Here is a 26,453-nt window from a genome sequence, read left to right as displayed (position 1 = left end):
TGAGTCATGCTTTAGCAGGAAAATACGTGTTGAAATAGGTTCAAAACACCGAAATTTACCCACAGGCTAAAAATAAAATGTGGAAGAAAGGTAATTCTTGGGGAAAAAACTGGCAGAATATACACTGTTTTTCAGTATTCCTCGAAGAGCCACCTGCTTGGGAAGCATACAGGAATCTGCAAGGGGCTTTTCAAGAAAGTTGAGTATTCTATGAGATTTGATGAGGAACATATGATTATGTTATTAAACCATCCGAACTAAATATTAAGATCAAGCTGTAAATTGCAGGAAACTGACAATGACTGAGTGACAACATGGAAAAGCTGAAACCAAAATTCTGTTTTCTTGCCATCTCTTCAGTTTTCTTGATTAACCCCTAGACTACTGACTAAAATACCATAAACCATGCTTTTGTTCTGCTATATATGGCTAATAACAGCAGTGTGTATTTAAATTACAAAATGCACTATGTTCAGGGAATACGACATTTGTTTGGACTATTCTGGGATTTGGGGCCATAGCTTATGTTTGGAAATATTTATTAATATAAGGACAGTGAGACAGTATTCTAATGTGCCCTGTTGACCTTTTAAGAGTTTGCATAACCACCAACATGGCACAAGTATACATATGTAGCAAACCTGCACGTTGTGCACATGTACCCTACAACTTGAAGTTTAATAATAAAAAATAAATTTAAAAAAAAAAAAAGAGTTTGCATAAAGTAGGATGCATAAGAGTGCTGGGGTTGGAATAAACCAGGTTTGAAGGTGGTGAAATTGCTGATTCAGGCTAGTGTCTAGGAAGACGGGGTTTGGATATACCCAGTGAAAGTAACAGCTCTCTGGAGTTGTAAAATTGGAAACTATATTCGTATATTCATGAACTAGAACAAACTGGCCTAAATGTCATATTGGTTCAAAGACTTTTAGGTATCACCAAATTAGGAAAAAAGATTACTTCATGTAGTAAAAAAATGCTAACTATACTTCAACATTGGGATCCAGAGCTGAAGTTCCAGCTGATTCTACTATGCTATCTTTTCATACTTTGAATGTTTAGATACTTCCAGGGAAAGACATATAGTTGAGCTATGACAGGCTTCACTGCATTTGGTACTATCAAAATCTCATCATGACTTCCAAAAAGTTCTTGTTCTTTACCAATTATATTTCTGCATACTTTCTACTAAGAGACTATAACACTGATAAATATTATGGAAGCTTTCAGCAACCACTCAGAATATTTGACCCACTACTGAGAAACACTATAGACCATCACTCATCTTTCTCTTTCTTGGGTGGCAAGTAATCAGCAACATATTAGCAGTCACAAACTCCCAGTGTACACTTTTGCTGTCTCCTCTGTCCTGGTATCAACAGTGAAATACAAAGTCAGCAGGTTTTTGTGCACTGAGCTAATCATAATCTTGAGGGATATTTACAACCTTGTAGTAGTAAATCAACCAGCACCCATAAAGACAGCAGCGGGGGCTTTGCTGATGAATTGTTCTGAAGACTCAGGCTCATGCACTATAGGTGGCTCATGTAGTCAATGGCAGAAAAATTTATCTTTGGCTCAATTTAAAATAGAGAATAAAACAGGCTTTTCATCTACATGCAGTTGTAAGGCTTCTAAGAAAAGATAATTATTCTTCTTAGGAAAAAACATTAAGTAAACCATATAGAGAAATAATAGGACATTTATACAGATGTCTTTAAATACTACCCAAGTAAAATTATTTCTCTAAGCAATATTCAATTTAGATGAAGTATAGAGAATTTTTATTTTACCAAGGAAGATTTGAAAGGACCCAATTTATTAATTTTATAAATATCTTCAAGATATAATACATACTTAAAAGTTACATTAATGTTAAATGGGCATTAAAATAAATTAGCTAACCTAAACTGCTTCAAGACAACTAGAAAACGAAAAAAAGTAAATATTCAGTGATTCTTTGCTTTCCTTAAAGCCTTGATTTAAATCCTAGGCTTTGGGTCAACGCTGCTGACACCAGCCAAAATCAGCTTAGTTATGTCAAAACAGTTGGAGAAACAAGAGACCTTCCGTGTGAATACTTGCAATTCAACGTATTGGTATGCCGGAAAGTAAAATGCTTGTTAATCTTCACATTAGACACAAGAATGATCAATTCCACATAATTTAAGTAACCATCAAAACTAATGAGAAAAATGTGTTATCTTCAATAATGAAAGCAGGTATGACTAGTATATATTTCCAGAGCACAATGTCTTAGGAAAAAAAAAAAAGGAAAACAGTGTTTAAAGTTGAATATCTTGGGAGCACTTTAAGTCACAAGATTCTCTGAGCATTTCCTCAGAATTTGTAAGCCTTCTTTACATATTTATTAAAAACTCAATAAAACATGTTCACTGAAATTTTGTGTGTTCAACATTATTTTAGCTCATTGGGAAGAAAAAGAAAGAAAGCAAAAAGAAAGAGAAAGGGAGGAAAAAAGGAAGGAAGGAGGAAGGAAGGGAGGGAAGGAAATGAACTCAAAAGGTGGGAGGGAAGAAAGGACAGAAAAAGACATGGAAAGGAAAAGAGAGATAAGGAAAGAGGAGGGGAAGGGAAGATGGGGCAGAGAAGGGAAAAATGAAACACGGAAGAAAAAGGAAACTGAAAGGAAATGTATATGGTGTTATCTAGTCCTTCACTAAGTTAAAGGCAAATGGAGGGGAAAAAGTTAAGAAAGAATATACATGACTAAAATAATCAAAGAATGATACTAGTTTCTGCTTTTGGAGAGATCAAGATATATAAATACAATAATTTATTATATTCACCACATTGGAACAATTACAAAGCCATAAAATTAAAATGACTCTGTGAGTGGAGAAGGGACACAGTGAGGGACACAGGAATGAACCACTAGATCACGACAATGGTGAAGCATGCTATTCTGCTATTGATGGAGCCTTCAGAATAGCATCCACATTCTGTCACAGCAGTTAGTCGGGCTTTAGGAGTTTTAGGAAAAGTTACAACAATTTTCATGTTTCCTGGGAAATTAGTGCAAAGCAGAGTCCAAGGTAGTTAATATGGCAACAGATTGAATTTCCCAAATACCAGCACGATACTATGGTTCATTAATCACCACAAAATACTGGGTTTTTCATAATGATAATTATCTAACTCAAACAATCAGTCTTTATTATGAGATTGAGATCTTCCTGAGTTTTGGTTTAATAATGGTAACAGTAAAATATTTTAATTTGTTTGTTTCCAAGGAAGAGAAATGTGTATGATATTCTGGGGCTTGTATATATCTTTAAACATCCTTACTTGCTGAGATAAAAAGTAGGCAACCCTTTATGCATCTCCATATTATTTTTCAAGTTTTATGGATCCTAAAATCCCATGTCGAGGGCACCCAAGATGGCCAAATAGGAACAGCTCTAGCCTCCAGCTCCCATTGTGAGCAACACAGAAGATGGGTGATTTCTGCATTTTCAACTGAGGTACCGGGTTCATCTCACTGGGGCATGTCCAACAGTCGGTGCTGATTAGTGGATGCAGCCCAACCAGGGAGAGCTAAAGCAGGGCAAGGAATTGCCTCACCTGGGAAGTGCAAGGCGGAAGGGAATTCCTTTTCCTAGCCAAGGGAAACTGAGACACACAACACCTAGAAAATCGGGTAACTCCCACCCTACTACTGCGCTTTACCAGGGGTCTTAGCAAACGGCACACCAGGAGATTATAATCCACACCTGACCCAGAGGGTTCCCATGCCCACGGAGCCTCCCTCATTGCTAGCACAGCAGTCTGAGATCTAACTGCAAGGCGGCAGTAAGGCTGGGGGAAGGGCGCCCGCCATTGCTGAGGCTTAAGCAGGTAAACAAAGCCGCCTGGAAGCACGAACTGGGAGGAGCCCACCACAGCTCAAGGAGGCCTGCCTGCCTCTGTAGACTCCAACTCTGGGGAGAGGGCATAGATAAACAGAAAGCAGCAGAAAGCTCTGCAGATGTAATGTCCCTGTCTGACAACTTTGAAGAGAGCAGTGGTTCTCCCAGCACGGAGGTTGAGATCTGAGAACAGACAGACTGCCTGCTCAAGTGGGTCCCTGACCCCTGAGCAGCGTAACAGGGAGACATCCCTCGCTAGGTGAAGACCAACACCTCACACCTCACACAGCTGGGTACACCTCTGAGACGAAGTTTCCAGAGCAAGAATCAGATAGCAACACTTGCTGTTCAGCAATATTCTATCTTGTGCAGGCTCTGCTGCTGATACCCAGGCAAACAGGGTCTGGAGTGGACCTCAAGCAAACTCCAACAGACCTGCGGCTGAGGCTCCTAACTGTTAGAAGGAAAACTAACAAACAGAGAGGACACCCACACCGAAACCATCAGTACGTCACCATCATCAAAGACCAAAGGCAGATAAAACCACAAAGATAGGGAAAAAACAGTGCTGAAAAGCTGGAAATTAAAAAATTCAGAGTGCATCTCCCCCTCCAAAGGAATGCAGCTCATCCCCAGTGATGGAACAAAGCTGGATGGAGAATGACTTTGACGAGTTGAGAGAAGAAGGCTTCAATTGATCAAACTTCTCAGAGTTAAAGGAGGAACTATGTACCCAGTCCAAAGAAATTAAAAACCTTGAAAAACGAATTGAAGAATGGATAACAAGAATAACCAATGCAGAGAAATACATAAACGAACTGATAGAGATGAAAACCATGACATGAGAACTACGTGACAAATGCACAAGCTTCAGTAACCGACTCAATCAACTGGAAGAAACAGTATCAGCAATTGAAGATCAAATGAATGAAATGAAGCGAGAAGACAAGTTTGGAGAAAAAAAAGTAAAAAGAAATGAACAAAGCCTCCAAGAAGTATGGGATTATGTGAAAAGACCAAATTTACATCTGATTGGTGTGCCTGAAAGTGACAGAGAAAATGGAACCAAGTTGGAAAACACTCTGCAGGATATCATCCAGGAGAACTTCCCCGACCTAGCAAGGCAGGCCAACATTCAAACTCAGGAAATACAGAGAACACCACAAAGATACTCCTCGAGAAGAGCAACTCCAAGACACATAATTGTCAGATTCACCAAAGTTGAAATGATGGAAAAAAATGTTAAGGGCAGCCAGAGGGAAAGGTTGGGTTACACACAAAGGGAAGCCCATCAGACTAACAGCAGATCTGTCGGCAGAAATTCTCCAAGCCAGAAGAGAGCGGGGGCCAATATTCAACATTCTTAAAGAAAATAATTTTCAACTCAGAATTTCATATCCAGCCACACTAAGCTTCATAAGTCAAGGAGAAATAAAATCCTTTATAGACAAGCAAATGCTGAGAGATTCTGTCACCACCAGGCCTGCTCTAAAAGAGATGCTGAAGGAAGCACTGAACATGGAAAAGAACAACCAGTACTAGCCATTGCAAAACCATGCCAAAATGTAAAGACCACTGAGGCTAGGAAGAAACTTCATCAACTAACGAGCAAAATAACCAGCTAATAGCATAATGACAGGATCAAGTTCACACAAACCAGTATTAGCCTCAAATGTAAATGGACTAAATGGTCCAATTAAAAGACACAGACTGGCAAATTGGATAAAAAGTCAAGATCTATCAGTTTGCTATATTCAGGATACCCATCTCACATCCAGAGACATACATAGGCTCAAAATAAAGGGATGGAGGAAGATCTTCCGAGCACATGGAAAACAAAAAAAGTAGGGGTTGCAATCCTAGTCTCTGATAAAACAGGCTTTAAACCAACAAAGATCAAAAGAGACAAAGAAGACCATTACATAACGGTAAAGGGATCAATTCAACAAGAAGAGCTAACTATCCTAACTATATATGCACCCAATACAGGAGCACCCAGATTCATAAAGCAAGTTCTTAGAGACTTACAAAGAGACTTAGACTCCCATATAATAATAATGGGAGATTTCAACACCCCACTGTCAACATTAGACAGATCAACGAGACAGAAAGTTAACAAGGATATCCAGGAATTGAACTCAACCCTGCACCAAGCAGACCTAATAGACATCTACACACTCTCCACCAAAAATCAACAAAATATACATTCTTCTCAGCACCACATCGCACTTATTCCAAAATTGACCACACAGTTGGAAGTAAAGCACTCCTCAGCAAATGTGAAAGAACAGAAGTTACAACAAACTGTGTCTCAGACCACAGTGCAATCAAACTAGAACTCAGGACTAAGACACTCAATCAAAACTGCTCAACTACATGGAAACTGAACAACCTGCTCCTGAAGGACTACTGGGTACATAACGAAATGAAGGCAGAAATAAAGATGTTCTTTGAAATCAATGAGAAAAAAAGATACACCACACTAGAATCTCTGGGACACATTTAAAGCAGTGTGTACAGGGAAACTTATAGCACTAAATGCCCACAAGGGAAAGCAGGAAAGATCTAACATTGACACCCTAACTGCACAATTAAAAGAACTAGAGAAGCAAGAGCAAACACATTCAAAAGCAAGCAGAAGGCAAGAAATAACTAAGATCAGAGCAGAACTGAAGGAGATAGAGACACAAAAAATCAATGAATCTAGGAGCTCGTTTTTTGAAAAGATCAACAAAATTGATAGACTGCTAGCAAGATTAATAAAGAAGAAAAGAGAGAAGAATCAAATAGACGCAATACAAAATGATAAAGGGGATATCACCACTGACCCCACAGAAATACAAACTACCATCACAGAATACTATAAACGTCTCTAGGCAAATAAACTAGAAAACCTAGAAGAAATGGATAAATTCCTGGACACATACACTATCCCAAGACTAAACCAGGAAGAAGTTGAATCCGTGAATAGACCAATAGCAGGCTCTGAAATTGAGGCAATAATTAATAGCCTACCGACCAAAAAGAGTCCAGGACCAGATGGATTCATAGCCGAATTCTACCAAAGGTACAAGGAGGAGCTGGTACCATTCCTTCTGAAACTATTCCAATCAATAGAAAAAGAGGGAATCCTCCCTAACTCATTTTATGAGGCCAACATCATCCTGATACCAAAGCCTGGTAGAGACACAACAAAAAAAGAGAATTTTAGACCAATATCCCTGATGAACATCGATGTAAAAATCCTCAATAAAATACTGGCAAACAGAATCCAGCAGCACATGAAAAAGCTTATCCACCATGATCAGGTGGGCTTCATCTCTGGGATGCAAGGCAGATCAATATACGCAAATAAATAAATGTAATCCAGCATATAAACAGAACCAAAGACAAAAACCACATGATTATCTCAATAGATGCAGAAAGGGCCTTTGACAAAACTCAACAGCCCTTCATGCTAAAAACGCTCAATAAATTCGGTATTGATGGAACGTATCTCAAAATAGTAAGAGCTATTTATGACAAATCCACAGCCAATATCATATTGAATGGGCAAAAACTGGAAGCATTCCCTTTGAAAACTGGCACAAGACAGGGATGCCCTCTCTCACCACTCCTATTCAACACAGTGTTGGAAGTTCTGGCTAGGGCAACCAGGTAAGAGAAAGAAATAAAGGGTATTCAATTAAGAAAAGAATAAGTCAAATTGTACCTGTTTGCAGATGACATGATTGTATATTTAGAAAACCCCATCATCTCAGCCCAAAATCTCCTGAAGCTGATAAGCAACTTCGGCAAAGTCTCAGGACACAAAATCAATGTGCAAAAATCACAAGCATCTTAAACACCAATAAAAGTCAAACAGAGAGCCAAATCATGGATGAACTTCCATTCACAATTGCTTCAAAGAGAATAAAATACCTAGGAATCCAACTTACAAGGGATGTAAAGGACCTCTTCAAGGAGAACTACAAACCACTGCTCAGTGAAATAAAAGAGGATATGAACAAATGCAAGAACATACCATGATCATGGATAAGAAGAATCAATATTGTGAAAATGGCCTTACTGCCCAAGATAATTTATAGATTCAATGCCATCCCCATTAAGCTACCAATGACTTTCTTCACAGAATTGGAAACAAATGTTTTCAAGTTCATATGGGACCAAAAAAGAGCCCGCATTGCCAAGACAATCCTAAGCTAAAAGATCAAAGCTGGAGGCATCACGCTACCTAACTTCAAACTATACTACAAGGCTACAGTAACCAAAACAGTCTGGTACTGGTACCAAAACAGAGATATAGACCAATGGAATAGAACAGAGCCCTCAGAAATAATACCACACATCTACAGCCATCTGATCTTTGACAAACCTGACAAAAACAAGATATGGGGAAATGATTCCCCATTTAATAAATGGTGCTGGGAAAATTGGCTAGCCATAAGTAGAAAGCTGAAACTGGATCCTTTCCTTACTCCTTATACAAAAATTAATTCAAGATGGATTAGAGACTTAAATGTTAGACCTAAGACCATAAAAACCCTAGAAGAAAACCTAGGTAATACCATTCAGGACATAGGCACGGGCAAGGACTTCATGTCTAAAACACCAAAAGCAATGGCAACAAAAGCCAAAATTGACAAATGGGATCTAATTAAAGTAAAGAGCTTCTGCACAGCAAAAGAAACTACCATCAGAGTGAACAGGCAACCTACCGAATGGGAGAAAATTTTTGCAATCTGCTCATCTGACTAAGGGCTAATAACCAGAACCTACAAAGAACTCAATCAAATTTACAAGAAAAAAACAACCCCATCAAAAAGTGAGCAAAGTATTTGAACAGACACTTCTCAAAAGAAGATATTTATATAGCCAACAGACACATGAAAAAATGCTCATCATCACTCACCATCAGAGAAATGCAAATCAAAACCACAATTTCAAATCAAAACCATCATTCTTAGCAAACTATCGCAAGAACAGAAAATCAAACACCGCATGTTCTCACTCATAGGTGGGAACTGAACAATGACAACACTTTGCCACAGGAAGGGGAGCATCACACACCGGGGCCTATTCTGGGGTAGGTGGAGGGGAGAGGGATAGCATTAGGAGATATACCTAATGTAAATGATGAGTTAATGGGTGCAGCACACCAAGACGGCACATGTATACATATGTAACAAACCTGCACGTTGTGCACATGTACCCTAGAACTTAAAGTATAATAATAATAAAAAAAAAATCCCATGTCATGGAGCTATGGATATAGAACATCCACCCACGCTCTCAGAGGCTGAGACCACAATAACTTAGAAATGTGGAGGACTATTATAAAAACTATGAATTTAGAGGTGTAAATAAAGAAATTCAGGCGACTCATATAATTCACTCATAATGTGGTAGGCTATCCTTTTGAATTAAAACCTGTGCTTTAAACTGAGGAATAGAAGCAGAAAGGAAATTGACTTGGGGATACAAGACCATTTTCAAGGTTGCCTCTTGTGACTCTGGAAAGCATATGACTTTCTTTCAGCTATATTATGTTTATTATTGTAAAAATAATTTTAAAATTACAGGATTGAGAAATCTATGAACATAGTGCTGAAGTTATTAACTATTCCTCAAGCTATTAATACTGACCTTTGAAATTAAACGTTCCCCTTTGTTCCTTTTCCTCTCGAAAGAAACAAGAATAACTTCCCATTTGTTTGCTATTAATGATGGTGAACCTAAAGATAATTGAAGTTATTAATATAGGCTTAGTTCTCAAAACCTTCTTAATGAAAATGAAAAGACTTAGCCATTAATCAAAATTTTAAAATAGAAATAATTCTGTAAATATGCAAATTAGAATATTAGCATAACATTTAAGTGGCTGCAGAGGGAAGAATGCTCAGTCAGCAAAAATATTTAGAATTAAGCTACTTTTGGCAAGCAAGTTAGGTTAAAATTTGTATACTCACCTGTATTGGGTATACAAGGTGCTTCCTGTTGCACTGACAAGATAATTATTCTCAAGTTGTTCACTGTCTTTTTTCCAAGTCACATTTACTGCATTCAAATCCCCAGATGTCGTGAACTGGCATGTGAGATTTACATTAGAAGGCCTTTCTAAAGTGATATTTTTTTCTACTGGCATACTAGAATGTTCTATTAGCACAAAAGAGAACAAAATGTGAAAGTTATATTCAGAGGAATCTAATATATAAAACCTTTTAAATTATTAACTGAAGTGTTTTATTGACAATTTCATTCATTTGAATAATTATTCCTCTATCAACATAGTTGGTTCCCTTTCTTATTCCCTTTTATATGCACACCTAAAGAAATGTTTTGATCCAACATTAACACAATTAAACAAAACCTAAAGCTGTGATAGTTATCTCCTTAAGCTCTGTAATAAGCAGAATATAGGGTAGAGAGTACCCAATAACATGTGCCGTATGCTCTGACAGTGTAAAAACAGCACAACTGTAAATACAACACACTCATGGGTGAGAATGGAATGCCTGTTTCAATAATTTTGAGTAATCATGTTGTTGGTAGTTATTATGAGAATGTTTTTTGTATAACATGGATTTGAGTGATATATTATATTCTAACCATTCCTAGTCTTCTTAAGAACCCGTAGGGACTGGATATAGACATAGGTACAGGACAGAGAATTTAAATAAGCATCCTGTAGTTCTGAATTTGAACTGAATTTCAGTATCAGTATGAATTCATGAGGTGTTTATCTTTTTTTTGACTTTCAAAATAGATATCTTATTTATTTTGGATTGATCGATTGATTATCATAAGAACACTTAACATTAGACCTTCCCTCTTAGCAAATTTTTAAAACTTGTACCTAAAAAGTGGTCTGAAAGGTTCTCAATTTCTCTCCCCATCTATAGGTAGGAAGAGAAGGAGCTAACCCTTAGAGAAGCTTTAGGGAAGTTGAAGTGTTTATCTTAAAAGGAAAACAATACACACACACACCACACACACACACCACACACACAGACACACACACACACTGAAGGGGTCCAGAATATGCCAGGATAGCATACAAATTATTTTGAGCAGAAGGCATTTGAGTTCCTAAAATAGCTACTCTGACTAAAAGCAAAGCCTTTCAAAGCAACTCCAAAAAACCTCTATTGTCATAAATCCCCTCCCTAGGAGCAACAGGGACAATGGACTCTTATCACTGAAGATGAGAAGTCTTCACACCACACCTAAACAGACACTGTCACAAAACTATCATATCTTCCACCTGTTATCTAAAGGGCTCATTTATCTTTCCTAAAACTCATTCGTTTTTCCATAAGCAGCCTTTCTCCTCCTCTTCTTACCCTACTAAGATGGTATATAAGCCCCTACTTTTAACTGCCCCTTTGAGTTACATGTTTTTCTAACTTTTGTCCACATGTGATTAAGTATGTTTTTTGTTCTGCTAATCTATCTTTTGTCAGTTTAATTCACTGAGCCTGAAATTATATAGAAAAAGTTTCTCCTTGACAGTTTGGCAAGGAATATGGAATGGTTAGGACTCCTCACCCTTCCACTCCAACCCCATTTCCAAAGCCTGAGATTTCAGGACCTCTGACCCAGCAGGTAAGTACGACCTCTTTTTTTTTTTTCACCAGTATCCAATCTGGGATACTGGTGAAAATAAAATAAAATAAAATAAAATAAGGGGTGCACTAGAACAAGAGTAGTAAGAGCCTCTACTTGTCTTTTCTTTCTTCAGTTTAACCCTCAGGTTCCCAACCACTAACTCTCCGATAATACACACACACACACACACACACACACACACACACACACACTCTTATGGAAAACATAAAAAAGCTTACTTTAATTTTGAACAGTGGCAAATAAAGAAAAAATGTTCAGGCCGGGCACGGTGGCTCAAGCCTGTAAGCCCAGCACTTTGGGAGGCCGAGATGGGCGGATCACGTGGTCAGGAGATCGAGACCATCCTGGCTAACACGGTGAAATCCCGTCTCTACTAAAAAATACAAAAAACTAGCCGGGCGATGTGGCGGGCGCCTGTAGTCTCAGCTACTCGGGAGGCTGGGCAGGAGAATGGCGTAAATCCGGGAGGCGGAGCTTGCAGTGAGCTGAGATCCGGCCACTGCACTCCAGCCTGGGCAACAGAGCGAGACTCCGTCTCAAAAAAAAAAAAAAGAAAAGAAAAGAAAAAACATTCAGCATGTACCTCGTTTGTCCTACACTAACTGTATCACTGGCTAACCAAACAGTAGAGAAAGTCAATGTTCTCTTTATAGAAAAATTCCAGCAAATGAATAAAAAAGAAATCATACAAGTATACCATAATGATGATGCAATCCCTAGTAAATCATGGATCTAGGCATTTTGCATCAACTGGGGCAATAATTTCAAAAATAGAATTATGTCTCTCTTGAGGAAGAATACCCCACTACCTAGGATATAGTCTTGTCAGAAAAGGTGCTGAGGAGGTTCTTCAAACTGGTTAAGTCTCTGGATTCAATTCCCAGTTTACAGGAAATATGGATTATAGAAGAACACATTAACCTACATTTCATGAAAGTAATCAACAAAATCCAGATTCTGCGAAAATTCTACAAAATACATGATCTGTTTTTTTTTCTTTTTCTGTCTTTTTTGTTTGTTTGCTTGAGATGGAGTTTCGTTCTTGTTGCCCAGGCTGGAGTGCAATGGTGCTGTCTCGGCTCACTGCAAGCTCCACCTCCCGGATTCAAGAGATTCTCCTGCCTCAGCCTCCCAAGTAGCTGGGATTACAGCCACCCGCCACCAAGCCTGGCTAATTTTTTTTGTATTTTTAATAGAGATGGGGTTTCACCATGTTGGTCATGCTAGTCTTGAACTCCTGACCTCACGTGATCTGCCTGCCTCAGCTTCCCAAAGTGCTAAGATTACAGGCATGAGCCACCGCACCCAGCCTGGTTTTTTCAACACATAAATTTTAAAAGGGAGAGAGATGTCTTTGTATTGGACGTCAGGTGCTATGTTTCGGGCACCTGAAGATTATAAGATACTCAAAAAATTCCATTAAAAGAAAAGCAAAACTGAACTGTAATATTTAGGGATGCATACCTGGGTAATAAAAAAATATAGAAAAACAAGAAAGTAACTGCATAAAAATCAGAATAGTGGTAATTACTCTTAAGGGGAAGAGAAGGAGTTGTGTTTGGAAGACAGTAGTGCATCATACAAACAAATTTCTCAAGCTCTTCTCATTCTCAACAATGGTATAGTATGATTAAATGGACTATGCAGAGCCAAATGTAGAAAGAAAAATAATACAACTCAAATAAAATGGTCAGGTGCAGTGGTTCACGCCTGTAATCCCAGTAATTTGGGAGGCTGAGGTGTGTAGGATTGCTTGAGCACAGGCGTTCTAGACCAGCCTGGGCAACATGGTGAGACCTCATCCCTGAAAAAAAAAAAAAAAAAAAATTAAAAAATTAGCCAGGCTTCATAGTGCATGTCTTTGGTCCCATCTAGTCGTAGGCAGAGGTGGGAGGATATTTTGAGCCCGAGAGTTGAGGCTGCAGTGAGCTAAGGTGGCACCACTGCACTCCAGGCAGGATGATAAAGCAGGGCCCTGTCTCACAAAAAAAAAAAAAAAAATTCTATCACTTTTAATTACATTTGAAACTTTACGAAATGCTTCCATAAGCAAAGACCAGGTACAAGGTTTGCAGATAGTGAAGTACAGCCCGTGCGAAGCACTTTGTGAGCACATGCTTGAAATAACTGCTTGTGTGACTGCAAACTGCTGAATTGAATTTAATGCTCAAAAAGAAAAATAACATTTGATGTCCCTAGAATACATATATTGCCAGAGATTACCTTATTCCTTGCAGTTCCCTTTACTGTGCTCTATTTCACTATCCTAGTATATTTTAAACATTTTGCTAGCCACACCAAATTATTCCAACTACCTTTCAAATGTTGGTGCCCATCAGGATTTTGCTCTCTGGTCTCTTTACTTCTCAGTTTGGCACTCCTTTGTTGGATTCAACTATTAACCGTAATGCTCTTTACTTGCAAAATTAGAACCTCCACTGAAGTCTTTTTTTTTTATTTTATAGCTCCAGCTGTCTACGGAGCATCTAAATCTGGATATCCCATGGGAAGTTCAAACTCCAAATATCCAAGAGAGATCCATTAATATTCCCTTGTGCTGACCTATAACACTGAATCACATGCAGTAGTATTTAGGTGATTCTACCGCTAAAATGTCAAACAAATTTGTCCAGTTTTATCCAACCCTCCTATTATTGGCCTTCATTATCTTTCACCAAGACAAGGCAAATTACCTAATTTCTCTTGGCCAGCTTCTCTTGCTCCAGCCAAAATTGTCCTTTGGTTGGAGCAATTTGAGCAAAACTCAAATTGTTTAACTGCCTTGATTCTATACCTCACATTTGCAAATCAAAGTATTTTTGTATTGGACATCCATTTCCTTATTTGTAAGGCACGATAATACATATTTCATGAGATTGTAGAAAGTTCTATCATAAGAAATGCAACAGTAATATAATATAGCAATTAATAAATGCCCATTTACTTCTTCTCACCATTATCTCACTGGGGAATATTATAAAAACTATCATATATGGTGCTAAGGGTTATATGTTGATTAAATCATTTAATCTTCACAACAGCTTTATGAGGTAAGTATCACTGTTACCATTCCAACTTTAGAAATGAGGCAAACAGAGGCTGCCTGTCTTGTCTAAGATCACACATCAAGACAAAGGCAACACTGAATCTTAGATTTAGGTATGCCTGAGTCCAGATTGTGATAACCAACAGACTATACCAACTCTGAAACATATTAAATTCTCACTACAATGGAATTAACTTCATTACCTTCAAACTGTTGAACCAAGATTTTAAATAAAAGAAAATATTAATAGAAGATTAAAGAAATGTACAGTGTAGCTATATATCAATGTGAATGTGATGATAAATGAACAGTGCAATCAAAATATTTTTAAAATACACATTTTCAACTAAACACAGTTTTATATAACTTAAAATGCAATGCAACTTTTCTTATTGGTAGGCCATCCTCCAAGCCCTAATCGTTGTCTCACTGTTCCCTATAATACTTTGCAGGTGCTTCTGCAGTTTGCTGTGCTTCTGCAGTTTGTTTTCCTTCCTGTCAAGAAATCACAGCATCAAAAATATGCAAAAAGCTCTACCTTTTTACATATTTTGTGGTTAGCCAACAAACTAATATGAGCTCAGTCGACAATGTTTCAACTTCCTTAATACTGCACAACTGCAATGCATTTTTGCCGCTGTAGAGTGCTGCAAAAACATCTATGACATCTGCATTTCTAAAACGATAGCAATTTGTTTCTGAAACATATTTTTAAGACTGTTCTTAAAACCATATGGTAATTTACACCTGTCTAAAAAATTTCTTATTTTCATAGATAACATTTGCAGTCTTCAGAGAAATGACATTTAGATTTTCTTGGGTCTATTCAGGACCCAATCTTTTAAACCATTTCACTATAAATAAAAGTCTGCTTTGTTATTTATTAAGAAAAAGAAAATATGGAAGAAGCCAATTAAAATTTATTGCATAGGATAGTGTTTCCAAACATGCTTTAAAGACAGAAACTCTTACTAAAAACAGTTAAGTGAACTGTGATATATACAACAGATTAGATGGGACAACTCTGATAGAAGCCAAGATAGAAAACACAGAGCCCCATCAGCCTGACTTTTCATTATTCATAATGAGGTAGGAGGTGGAATGTGACTCTGGACCAGACTGAAGACTGACAGAAACAAGGAAGAGACATCGAAAGCTCCTCTCCACAAGACACACCCACCAGCACCATGACAGTTTACCATTGCCATGGCTACACCCAGAAGTTACCATCCCTTTCATGGCAATGACCCAGAAGTTACCTCCTGTTTTCTAGAAATTTCTGAATAGCCTGCCCCTGAATTTGCACATAATTAAAAGTGGTATAATCATGGCTGCAGAACTGCCCCTGAGCTGCTATTCACGACACACTGCCCAGGGTGTACGCCTGCTCTGAAGGAGAAGTCACAGAGCTGTAACACCCCTGCCTCAATAAAGCCGCTTTTTTCTACCATCAGCTCACTCTTTAATTCTTTCCTGAGCCAATCTTCTCCGGCTAAACCCCAATGTTGGGATTTACCTGCCCTGTAACAATTTCACCATAAAGTCAATAAGGCTTCATGATGTAACCCAAAATGTCTATTAAACATCCAGAATCCTTACAGAAACAGAAGGCCACACTAACATGAGGCCAACACCCCTATATAAAAATGATACAATGGGGCCGGGCGCGGTGGCTCAAGCCTGTAATCCCAGCACTCTGGGAGGCCGAGGCGGGTGGATCACGAGGTCAGGAGATCGAGACCATCCTGGCTAACCCGCTGAAACCCCGTCTCTACTAAAAAATACAAAAAACTAGCCGGGCGAGGTGGCGGGCGCCTGTAGTCCCAGCTACTCGGGAGGCTGAGGCAGGAGAATGGCGTAAACCCGGGAGGCGGAGCTTGCAGTGAGCTGAGATCCAGCCACTGCACTCCAGCCTGGGCCACAGAGCAAGACTCGTCCCAAAAAAAAAAAAAAAGATACAATGGATCTTATTTTTATCATTAATGTTGTGCGTCTTAAACATATGGAGTTAACTTATAATTCCTCTGAATAAGAATAAAATTATCAAAGTTTATATCCAAAATTTATAAAACATAATACCATTCCCTTGATTCTTATAATTTCACCACTCTCCCAAATTAAGTCTCATATTGATTGAAGAATCATGACAGTTTATTAAGTGATCCTATCAACAAGTTATTTACATGCCATCTGATTAGTGCCATACCAATGTGATACAACCTAAAACACATGTGCTTCCTGAATCCCATAAACTTAAAATGTGAAATCACCAATGTGCACAGAGAAGCCTGAAATTACATAAACCCAACTTGAGTAAAATGTAGTACATATACACTTTGATACACTTTTTTATATCTATATAAAATCTCCAAGTACTCCCTGGAGACTCCCTCAAGACCTGTGAACTACGTGGCTGGCATTTATGAGCTGAGCCTATTTTCAAACTTTTAGATTTTTCTTTTTACACAGACATCCTCAAAAGAAAGAGAAATACCAGAAAATGTGAATGGCTTCTACACAAATGAAGCCAGGTTTTCCAAAATAATTCATCAAAGATTTAAAATTATCTAAGAGGAGATGCTAGTTGAATTTTACTAAACAAAGCTTCTATTAGTCACTGTTTTCCTCCACTTCAATTAGTAACAGAAATTAAGGCATGTAATGGTTATTTCTCTACTTTCTAAATCGATTTAATGTCATTTCAAAGAAAAGCAAAAACAATTCTACTGGAATTCCGGAATTGCATGTCTCTTGTTTCAACAATGTAGTACTTAATTTGAGACAATAACAATGGGTAATAATCCAATAATTAAATATATTTTTCTACAACATAGAGAACAACACTGCAACTATTGTTTACATCAGTTACAGGAAAACTATAGTAAATGGTTACATTGTTCTAGTAACCAAATACATTTGTTGCCACTGTTTCCAAATAATTAACAGGAAGTTCATCCAACACTATAGTGGGGGCTATTGATCATATTTTTGGACAACCAGAATCCGAACACCCTTCCCATCAGTGTAAAGTTCGGTGACAGGCAAAGTACTCACTCACTGTGGAAACCTAAGAACAGGTATTTCTTCTCTCTGCCCAGCTGAGCACTAGGGTTTGGCCACTTTAATTATAACCTCCTACTCAGGGTTTTAAAGTTAGAGGGAGGGAGTTAAGGACCTAGGCAGAACTGAGAAATTAATCACAATAGCAATGGCAAGTGTCTAGCAGTGATTGTGTCTCATTATTTCTTCAATCATTCATTTAACACTTATTTACTGAACACCTACCATGTGCTTTTCATGTATCCACTCGTTCAACAATTTTACTAAAAATATACTACGTGCCTTTATTCTAGGCCCTAGTATCAAGAGTCCAGTACCAGCAGAAATATCTCAAGCAGACTCTTCCAGTAATCCTTACTGTCTGTCATCCTGAGGTCCCTGGCATTGCCAGAACTTGATTTCCAGTTTTCTCATCAATTCTGCTAGCCAAAATCCTTTATTCAACAAATTATTTCCTGCTTAACTGGCTATAGACTGTTTCTGGGCTTGAGATCATTAACCTAATTCATATATACCTATCAAGATTTACACTAGATACTTCATTTATGCACTCCTTCCATTTGATTAAAATTTCATAGCACTGATGTCACTTGATAGCTCACAAATATCTAGAACATATGATAATATTTGGTCCCCAGAATAAATTCTACAAAGTGGTAATCATAGTACCAGTTCACTACATCTGAAAGGCAATACCTGAGGTTACATAGGGGACAAGATCCAGGCTGAGGTAGCAGTCCAGGACTCAGAACAGTCAGTCCTTGGCCCTGTATGCTCCCCTCCATGTCCAGTCCTGCCCTTTTGTTCTTGGAGCTATAAATCACACTTTAGTATTTTTTCCATCTCTTCTACATTTACAAATCAAAATCATCTCAAGCCATAACAACTTGCCTCTGATCTTTACTTCTAATTTCTGCCTTCTCTAACCTGATAAAAAGCTTTCATTTATTTTGAAACATTTTTCACATATCCACTTCAATATAATGGAAGAAAGGAACAGCAGATGACAATGTCATATCATTTGATTCCCTGGTACAAGAACCATTTAAATTTTGAAATGGATTATTCTAATGGATTTCAAAATTATTTTAGTAGTAGAATTATTTCAGAAATAAATCAGAGGAAAACTTAAGCAGAACCCCCCCCCCCACACACACACACACACACAGATAACTGTATAAAACTGACAAAAAAATGTTGCTACAATTAGTGAAGACTGGAGAAGGTATGGAAAGCATTCAAGATTGGCTTCTTCATCGCTTCATCTTCTTTACCCATCATGGTTACATCTCAAGGAACAAAGGATTTAAAAGTGACACATGCACACATATGTTCATTGCAGCACTATTCACAATAGCAAAGAAGTAGAATTAACCCAAATGCCCATCAACGACAGACTGGGTAAAGAAAATGTGGATTTAAAAGTGACACATGCACACATATGTTCATTGCAGCACTATTCACAATAGCAAAGACGTAGAATTAACCCAAATGCCCATCAATGATTGACTGGATGAAGAAAATGTGGTGCATATACCCCATGGAATACTATGCAGCCATAAAAAAGGAACAAAATCATGTCCTTTGCAGGGCATGGATGAAGCTGGAAGCCATTATCCTCAGCAAACTAACACAGGAACAGAAAACCAACCACCACATGTTCTCACTTATAAGTGGGAGCTGAACCATAAGAACACATGGACACAGGGAGGGGAACAACACACACTAGGGCCTGTTGAGGGAGGGCAGGGGGTGCAGAGCATTAGGGAGAAGAGCTAATGCATGCTGGGCTTACTGCCTAAGTGATGGATTGATAGGTGCAGCAAACTACCATGGCACACATTTACCTACGTAACAAAACCTGCACATCCTCCACATGTACCCCAGAATCTAAAAAATATAATACAATAAAAGTAACTGGATTTCAGCAAAGGAGAGGTAAACACAAGCCTCAGTACACACCAGATCAAGATAAGGGGTCATAAATACCTAATGTAAACTGAAAGCATGGCCCGCTACCTTGGTAATGAATTTCTCTAAACTGCAAGTGTTTACACCCTGACGCCAGTCCTTGAGATTAAGTCTTATAACAATGGTTTATGTTTCATGGTATCAACTTCTACGGTGCTAACCATGCAGACACTCAGAGAGTCAGTACATACATTTTGTACACACCCCAAGTGACTGTCTCAGGTCACATGCCTCCTTTGCAGAAAGGGCTCCTCTAGCCTTACAACACTGCTAACAACAGACTCTCTCTATCACACTTCCTTTATATACTTCCTAGCATTTGGCACCATCTGGTTTCACCTTTCATATTAATTTGTTTACTTACTTATTCATTGCCTCTCCCACTGAAACATATACTGTATGACATGGGGGGAGGAGGGCAGAAAGGGAAGTCTGTCATGTTCACCACTGTAAACCAGGCTTTCAATAAATTTTTGTTGAAGTGGTTGTAGCTCCTGGAATATCGTATTTAAAAAACGAATCACTTCTTTAGACAGATAATGCACCTTGTCTTAGACTGAAGGTTCAAGCATATTAAAATTCTGCCCCATGATTTATATGAGGAATTCTAGGCAGAAAGTACTTTAGAGGATATGCAAGAAATGCATAAGAAGTTCTTGTCTCACACAGTTGACTCATCCATTGGCCAAAACAAATTTGTTTAGTACTTTTATATGCTATATGTGATACAGAGGTGATTTAAAAATTATTAATCTAGCAGGGGACATATAAGTCAAGCATAAATAACTACAATTAAGTTTAACTGCAACAGATACTCTAAATCAAATGAGATCTAAATCACAGATGGCAATACAACAGTATAAAACATTAATTTTCCCCAAAATAAATCTACAGAGTCAGTGGAGAATCAGCCAAATTCCAAAAGTACTTTTTACAGAACCCAATTTTAAGAAGTGCATGTGAAAGAATGAAAATCCAAGAAAGAAAATCTGGTTTTTTAAAAGAACAGACATAAAAAGATATAATGTTTTAAAAAAATAATACTAACATGTTAATGATGTGATAAAATACCAATAAATCAATGAAATAAAATAGGCAAAACTTTTCAAACTGCAAGTCAAAATCCATTAGTGGATCAGGAAATCAATTTCATAGTTATCACCAGATTTGTTTTTTAATGGATTGGAGTAAAAGAGAAATTATCAGAGCATAACAAACCTATTAGGTGTAAGTGTTATTTGATGAATATTTTGTTTCATATGTGTGTGAAAATGCAGTTGGTGCATTAGGTTACAAAGTAAAATGTACTTCTTACTTTGGGAAGCACTTTAATCACTTTGTAAAAAGAACAGAGTTTGGGAACTGAAATATGATTAGAGTGCTATTTCAAAGCTATCAGGAAAAAGAGAACTATTCAGTTAAAAGCATTGAGACGCTGGCTAACAGTACAAAATAATAACCACAAAATTAGTTCCTTCTGACATACAAAACATAAAACTGTATTACAAATGGATTAAAAAGTGAAAAGTGGAAAAGTATGCAAATAATAGCAGGAAACACATAATAAAACTTCTTCACAATTAAAAAAACACCACATAAAACTTTAAAGACAAGTGGGAAAAAGTATTTGCAACTTCTATAAAAAGTAAAAATTCAGTAACCAAAATTTATGCCTACCTCATTGTTTTGAATCATTTAAATTAATTCAAAACATAAAATATAAGCCTACTATGTGGGTTAGGGGAAGGGGCCAACTGTCAAGATGTTTTGAAGGGCAATCTGGAAGTATATGATAAAATAAAGATATACATAATTTCTCACTGAGCAATTCTACTTTGTGATAGTTATCATAGAGAAAACATTCACAATTATGCCCAGAGAGATATATGTAGGGTGTCCCTTAATACATAGTTTATAGCAAAAATATATTAGCCAACTAGGGTCCATTAGGAAAAAAAACTTCTAAGTAAGCTGGTGTATTTATACTGTGCATACAAGTTAAAAAAAAAAAAAAGCTAGATTCATATGCAATATGACTAGACCTCTAAAAACTAATGTTGAATGACAAAAATCAATTTTCAGAACAATATATATGGACTAATACCACTAAAACTAAAGAATACAAACAATACTACATAGTTTTTATAGATGCACACATACACACACACCCACACTCAGCATGGGAAAGAAACACATTGAACAGAGTTTACCATTGGAAAAGAGGAGAGAGAACAGAGATAGAAATGGCGGTAATTCAATGAGACTTGAACCTCATCAGTCAAGTTTTTTATTTCACCTCCTGAAGTTCTATTTGGACATTTTTCAAACCTGCTTTATCTTTTTAAAAAACAGTATAATATTCATTCTCATGTTTTTAATATTTCTTTTATTTCTCTACCTAGTATTTCTATCATCTGAAGCTCTAGAATGTCTAATCCTACCTCTCCTTAGCTCTGTTAGGGACTGTGTGTTTGTTTTTTATATTTTTGTTTTGTAATATGTTGAGACATGTAACAGCAGGGATTATGTCACCAGGATGGACAACACATTCCTCCACAGAGGGTTTTTAATTGCTTCCCTGTGGAAGTACTACCTGGCAGGTCATTTTTGTGTTATTTCTCAGCTCGGAGGCTCCTGTACAGTATAATGCAAGTAATGTAAATTTGCAATTTAAACTGTGATGAGGACACACCCAGGCCTTTAAATAATAAGGGAAATCTTTGGGGGTTTGGAGGTTTCTTGTTTTAAAATTATTTTTATCCATATTATTTTTAGTTAGCAGATAACACTGGAAATCTTTTGGTTTAAATGCCTAACAAAACTTTAAAAGAAAGAAGTCAACTTGTCATCTTGTGCTGTTTGCTGATTTTCTTCCCTAAATCAAACCTTTCCCTACATTTACAGCCTAGGAATGATAGCTTTCTGCAGGTTTTCAGGTCCAACTTTCCTCCTTGCATGAACTCAAGGCCTTGTTTTTTATATTTTTGTAGCTCTTAAAACTCAAGTATCTTGGCAACAAACACAGGAAACCTAACACAATATTCAGTTAACGGGCTTCATGCCCTGATCACCAATTTGGATCAGTAGAAACTTCTTTACTTCTGTGTAGATAGCCATATATTTAAAAGAATGTTTAGGTGTGGCAGGAGGGTTTTCAGATTCTCTAATTTACTCTAATGCTGAAAATAATGTTTTAATATTTTCAAAACGGAACTCATTTTTACTTACACAATTAAAAATTAACAAAAATACAGTAAATACATATCAGAGAAGCAGGAACATATGTGCTTCTCTGCTATGTGCTTTATTGAAGATGGGCTCTTGGCTCCATTCTTAAAGAGAGGAAGGATTTGAACACCAGTAGGAGGGAAGGAAGAGACAGGTCCCACTTAAAGAGTGTGAGGTCCTGTGCCTGTGATTCAGCACCATCATCTAACTTTATGGTGAGATTCTTTACTAAATGTTAATCACAATATTATTAAATCATGTGTATTCCCACAATAAAGGGATGGGAAACATGTGCAGGGCTCTCATTTTTAACGTGTAGAACAGTGGGGGTAATTTTCAAATGGGGAAAATTTTGTCCCCCAGGGAATGTTTGGCAGTATCTGGAGACATATCCAGCTGTCATAACTTAGCAGGTGCCACTCACATCTAGTGGGCAATGGCTAGGTTAAACAGCCTACAATTCTGCAAACAACCTCCAACAACCAAGAATCATCCAGCCCCAAACATCAATACCTCTGTTAATAAAAACAAAAACAAAAACAAACAAGCACCTGATATAGAACAAAAGTTGATCACAGCCACTGCCACTTGTGTTGCTATGGGTAGATCCCTCTTCCATCTTTGCTTTCTCTGACTCTCTACGAATGTTAGGTCTCAATTTTTTTCTCTGTACATCAACAGTGTACATATCAGGTTTGATGAGTGCCTTTGAAAAATATTATAACATTTGCAGCACTGGAGTCATGCTAGGATCCTTTCTGCAATGAAGTATTTTCACTTATTTTTTTCTTCTCAATCTTATCAATCACCTGCCCCTAGAATCAGGGTGGTCCTAACCTAGACCTCTTGCTGGCCTAGATTTAGACTATGTGGTGGTCTTTCCTTATCTTGACTAATCTTCCCGAATCTTACATTGTGCCTTAATTTGCACATCTGCACCTCTAATGTCTGCTTATATTACCTCCTTGGCTCACAAGGACTTTGTGAGACAGCTGCTCACATCTCAACATGTAAATAAAATGTGCCACCGGGTCATCACAGGCGAGCTGATTCCAACGTTAACAAGTTGGTCAAGGTAACTGTCAGCTGTTTATTTTTATTTCAATGTCTTCCGTTAAATTATAACACATGGATTGAGAAACTAAACACTAACATGCAGAGAGGAAAAAAGCAAAAATAAAAATATATGGTGGTAATACAAACAATATAATGAATTTCAAATACTATGGACATTCAAAAATTAAGTACAGTGATATAAAAATAGTCCATTATGAAAAGCTCTGTTTTAAAACCCCTGAGAGCAGAAAAAAATACTTTTAGTTTCAGTCAATTACTTTCACAAATTTAAGATTAAGCAAGTGCAATTTCTTTTTTTCTGAGGGGCAGGGGAGATGGACTCTTGTTCTGTCACCCAGGCTGGAGTGCAGTGGCGCAATCTCAGCTCACTGTAACCTCAGCCTCCCAGGTTCAAGTGATTCTCCTGCCTCAGCCTCCTAGGTAGAAGGGAATACAGGTGCCTGCCACCACACTTGGCTAATTTTTGTATTTTTGGTAGAGACAGGGTTTCGCTATGTTGGCCAGGCTGATCTCAAACTCCTGACCTCTGGTGATCGCCTGCCTGGGCCTCCCAAAGTGCTGGGATTGCAGGCAGCAAATGCAACTTATAAAGCAATAGCTTTATTACTAAATAAACCTAGAAATAGCAATAAATCTAGAAAACATCTTTATTTTCGTAGTTTACTACATCATTTCAAAACTAATGTCATTCTTCTTAAAATAAATATAATTGATTTAATAATGCTGTTAAAAGAAACAAGTAACTGGGCATTAAGAAAGGCTGCAAAGCATAATGGTTAACAGCACAGACTGGGCACCAAGCTGCCTGCATTTAAAACTGTAAGCTCCAGCTCAGGAACTGTGATCCTGGTCAGTTCACTTCATCTCTTTGTGCCTCTCTTTCCTCACCTGCAAATTACAAATAACAGTACCCAACTCATTGAGCTGTTATAAGAATTAAGTCATTTAGAAATACAAACATGGTACATAGTCAACATCATGAGTTTGTTAAGTAAATAATTAGCAATATTTTAAAAATATTAAAATAAGTAAACAACTAAGCTTTTATGAATCAAAGGCCATGTTTTCATTCTCCCAGACACAAGAATCCATATGTTTTCCGGTCTCAAGAATCTTTGGATAAGTATGTATGTAAAGAGCCAGACCAAAATCTTTCTGGTCCAAAATTTACAATTAACATATTGTATTTGAATTTCTCTACAAGAAACATTTTATCCTAACAGAGAGGTTAACTTCAACAATGGCCAGAGGGAAAGAGAAAATAATAAGTAACAACATAGAAATGTCGTAACTATTGTTTACAGACAAACACGAATAATAAAATCAATATTGATACACATCAAACAACATTATGAAAATATGAAAACACTCCATTTACAAATAGTAAGTTAAAAATCTTAACAACAGTATGAAGAAAGTCTATGGTTGATAAGGTGAAATTTGATAATCAGGAATTGGAGTTACCTTGTCATATTCAACTAAATTAGACCAGAGATCCGGTAATAAAGAAAAAAAAAAAAAAATTGGGACACAAAGCACCGGCCTGGGACTAATACTGCAAGCCAGCTGCTGAAATGACCTGGTATAAGTTTAAAACCAGTTTTACCTAGCAGCTTCTGAAACAAACCACCATGACTCTAAGACTAATTTACCGACCTCCATCACTCACCAGTCAGAGCTTGTAAGCTCCCAAAAACTTTGTTACTGCTAATAATGAGTTTTCTTCCAAAACAATATATAACATTTCTCTCTAATAAAACCTCTAAGCTTCTCTGTTTTTCAGTCATACTGAAGACCATTCTACTCTCTGTGTATGCCCTGAACTCCAATTCTGTTCTAGCAAACAGAACATTTTGTTTAGAGATTCATCTCGATATTTTTATTTTACATTGACACTAAAAATTATAAATGTATCTTCAAATTTAAATTCCATAGTTCAGTAAAGGTAGCTTCTAAAACCAAACTTTTTGATGGCAAGGCAACTAGAGCAACAACCTACATGGAAATGTAACCGTTCAGTACCCGACTCAGAGATCCAATGTTTCTAAATTAACGTCACATCTTTTCTTTTGTCAAAAACAAATCCAAACTTAAATGAAGACATTATTTTTATGATTATTATTATTTGACAGAGTCTCACTCTGTTCCCCAGGCTGGAGTGCAGTGGCTCAACTTCAGCTCACTGAAAACTCCAACTCCTGGGTTCAAGCGATTCTCCTGCCTCAGCCACCCAGGTAGCTGGGACTACAGGCATCCGCTACCCTGCCCAGCTAATTTTTGTATTTTTAGTAGAGACAAGGTTTTGCCATGTTGGCCAGGCTAGTCTTGAACTCCTGACATCAAGTGAACCACCCGCCCTGGCCTCTCAAAGTGCTGGGATTACAGATGTGAGCCACCATCCCCAGACTGAAGACATTATTTTATAAAAGACTATTGCAATAGAGAAAAAGCTCCAAACTTAAGATCTGCAAGCCTCCCAAAAGTAAACAGAAAAAGGTTATTTTTTAATATGGGATAAGTAATGAAGCAAGAACTTTTTAGGGAAATTGGGCAAATGAAAGAGTGTACACAGA

At 37.4% G+C, this 26,453-nt stretch overlaps 1 protein-coding gene across 3 annotated transcripts in view; it reads right to left on the bottom strand.

Moving 5' to 3' along the window:
- The window catches only part of EMB (embigin), a 52,911-nt gene that overhangs the window by 11,895 nt on the left and 14,563 nt on the right, over positions 1-26,453 (bottom strand). For all 3 annotated transcript variants that reach the window (XM_007971991.3, XM_007971994.3, XM_007971998.3), the window contains 2 exons: positions 9,839-10,025; positions 9,516-9,604 (listed from right to left, as the gene is read on the bottom strand). In XM_007971991.3, the coding sequence (XP_007970182.1) occupies positions 9,516-9,604; positions 9,839-10,025 (276 nt within the window). The remainder of the gene's footprint in view (positions 1-9,515; positions 9,605-9,838; positions 10,026-26,453) is intronic.

The sequence above is a fragment of the Chlorocebus sabaeus genome, chromosome 4 (genome assembly GCF_047675955.1).
Source record: "Chlorocebus sabaeus isolate Y175 chromosome 4, mChlSab1.0.hap1, whole genome shotgun sequence".
Lineage (NCBI taxonomy): Eukaryota > Metazoa > Chordata > Mammalia > Primates > Cercopithecidae > Chlorocebus > Chlorocebus sabaeus.
This window is presented reverse-complemented; position numbering and strand designations above follow the sequence as displayed.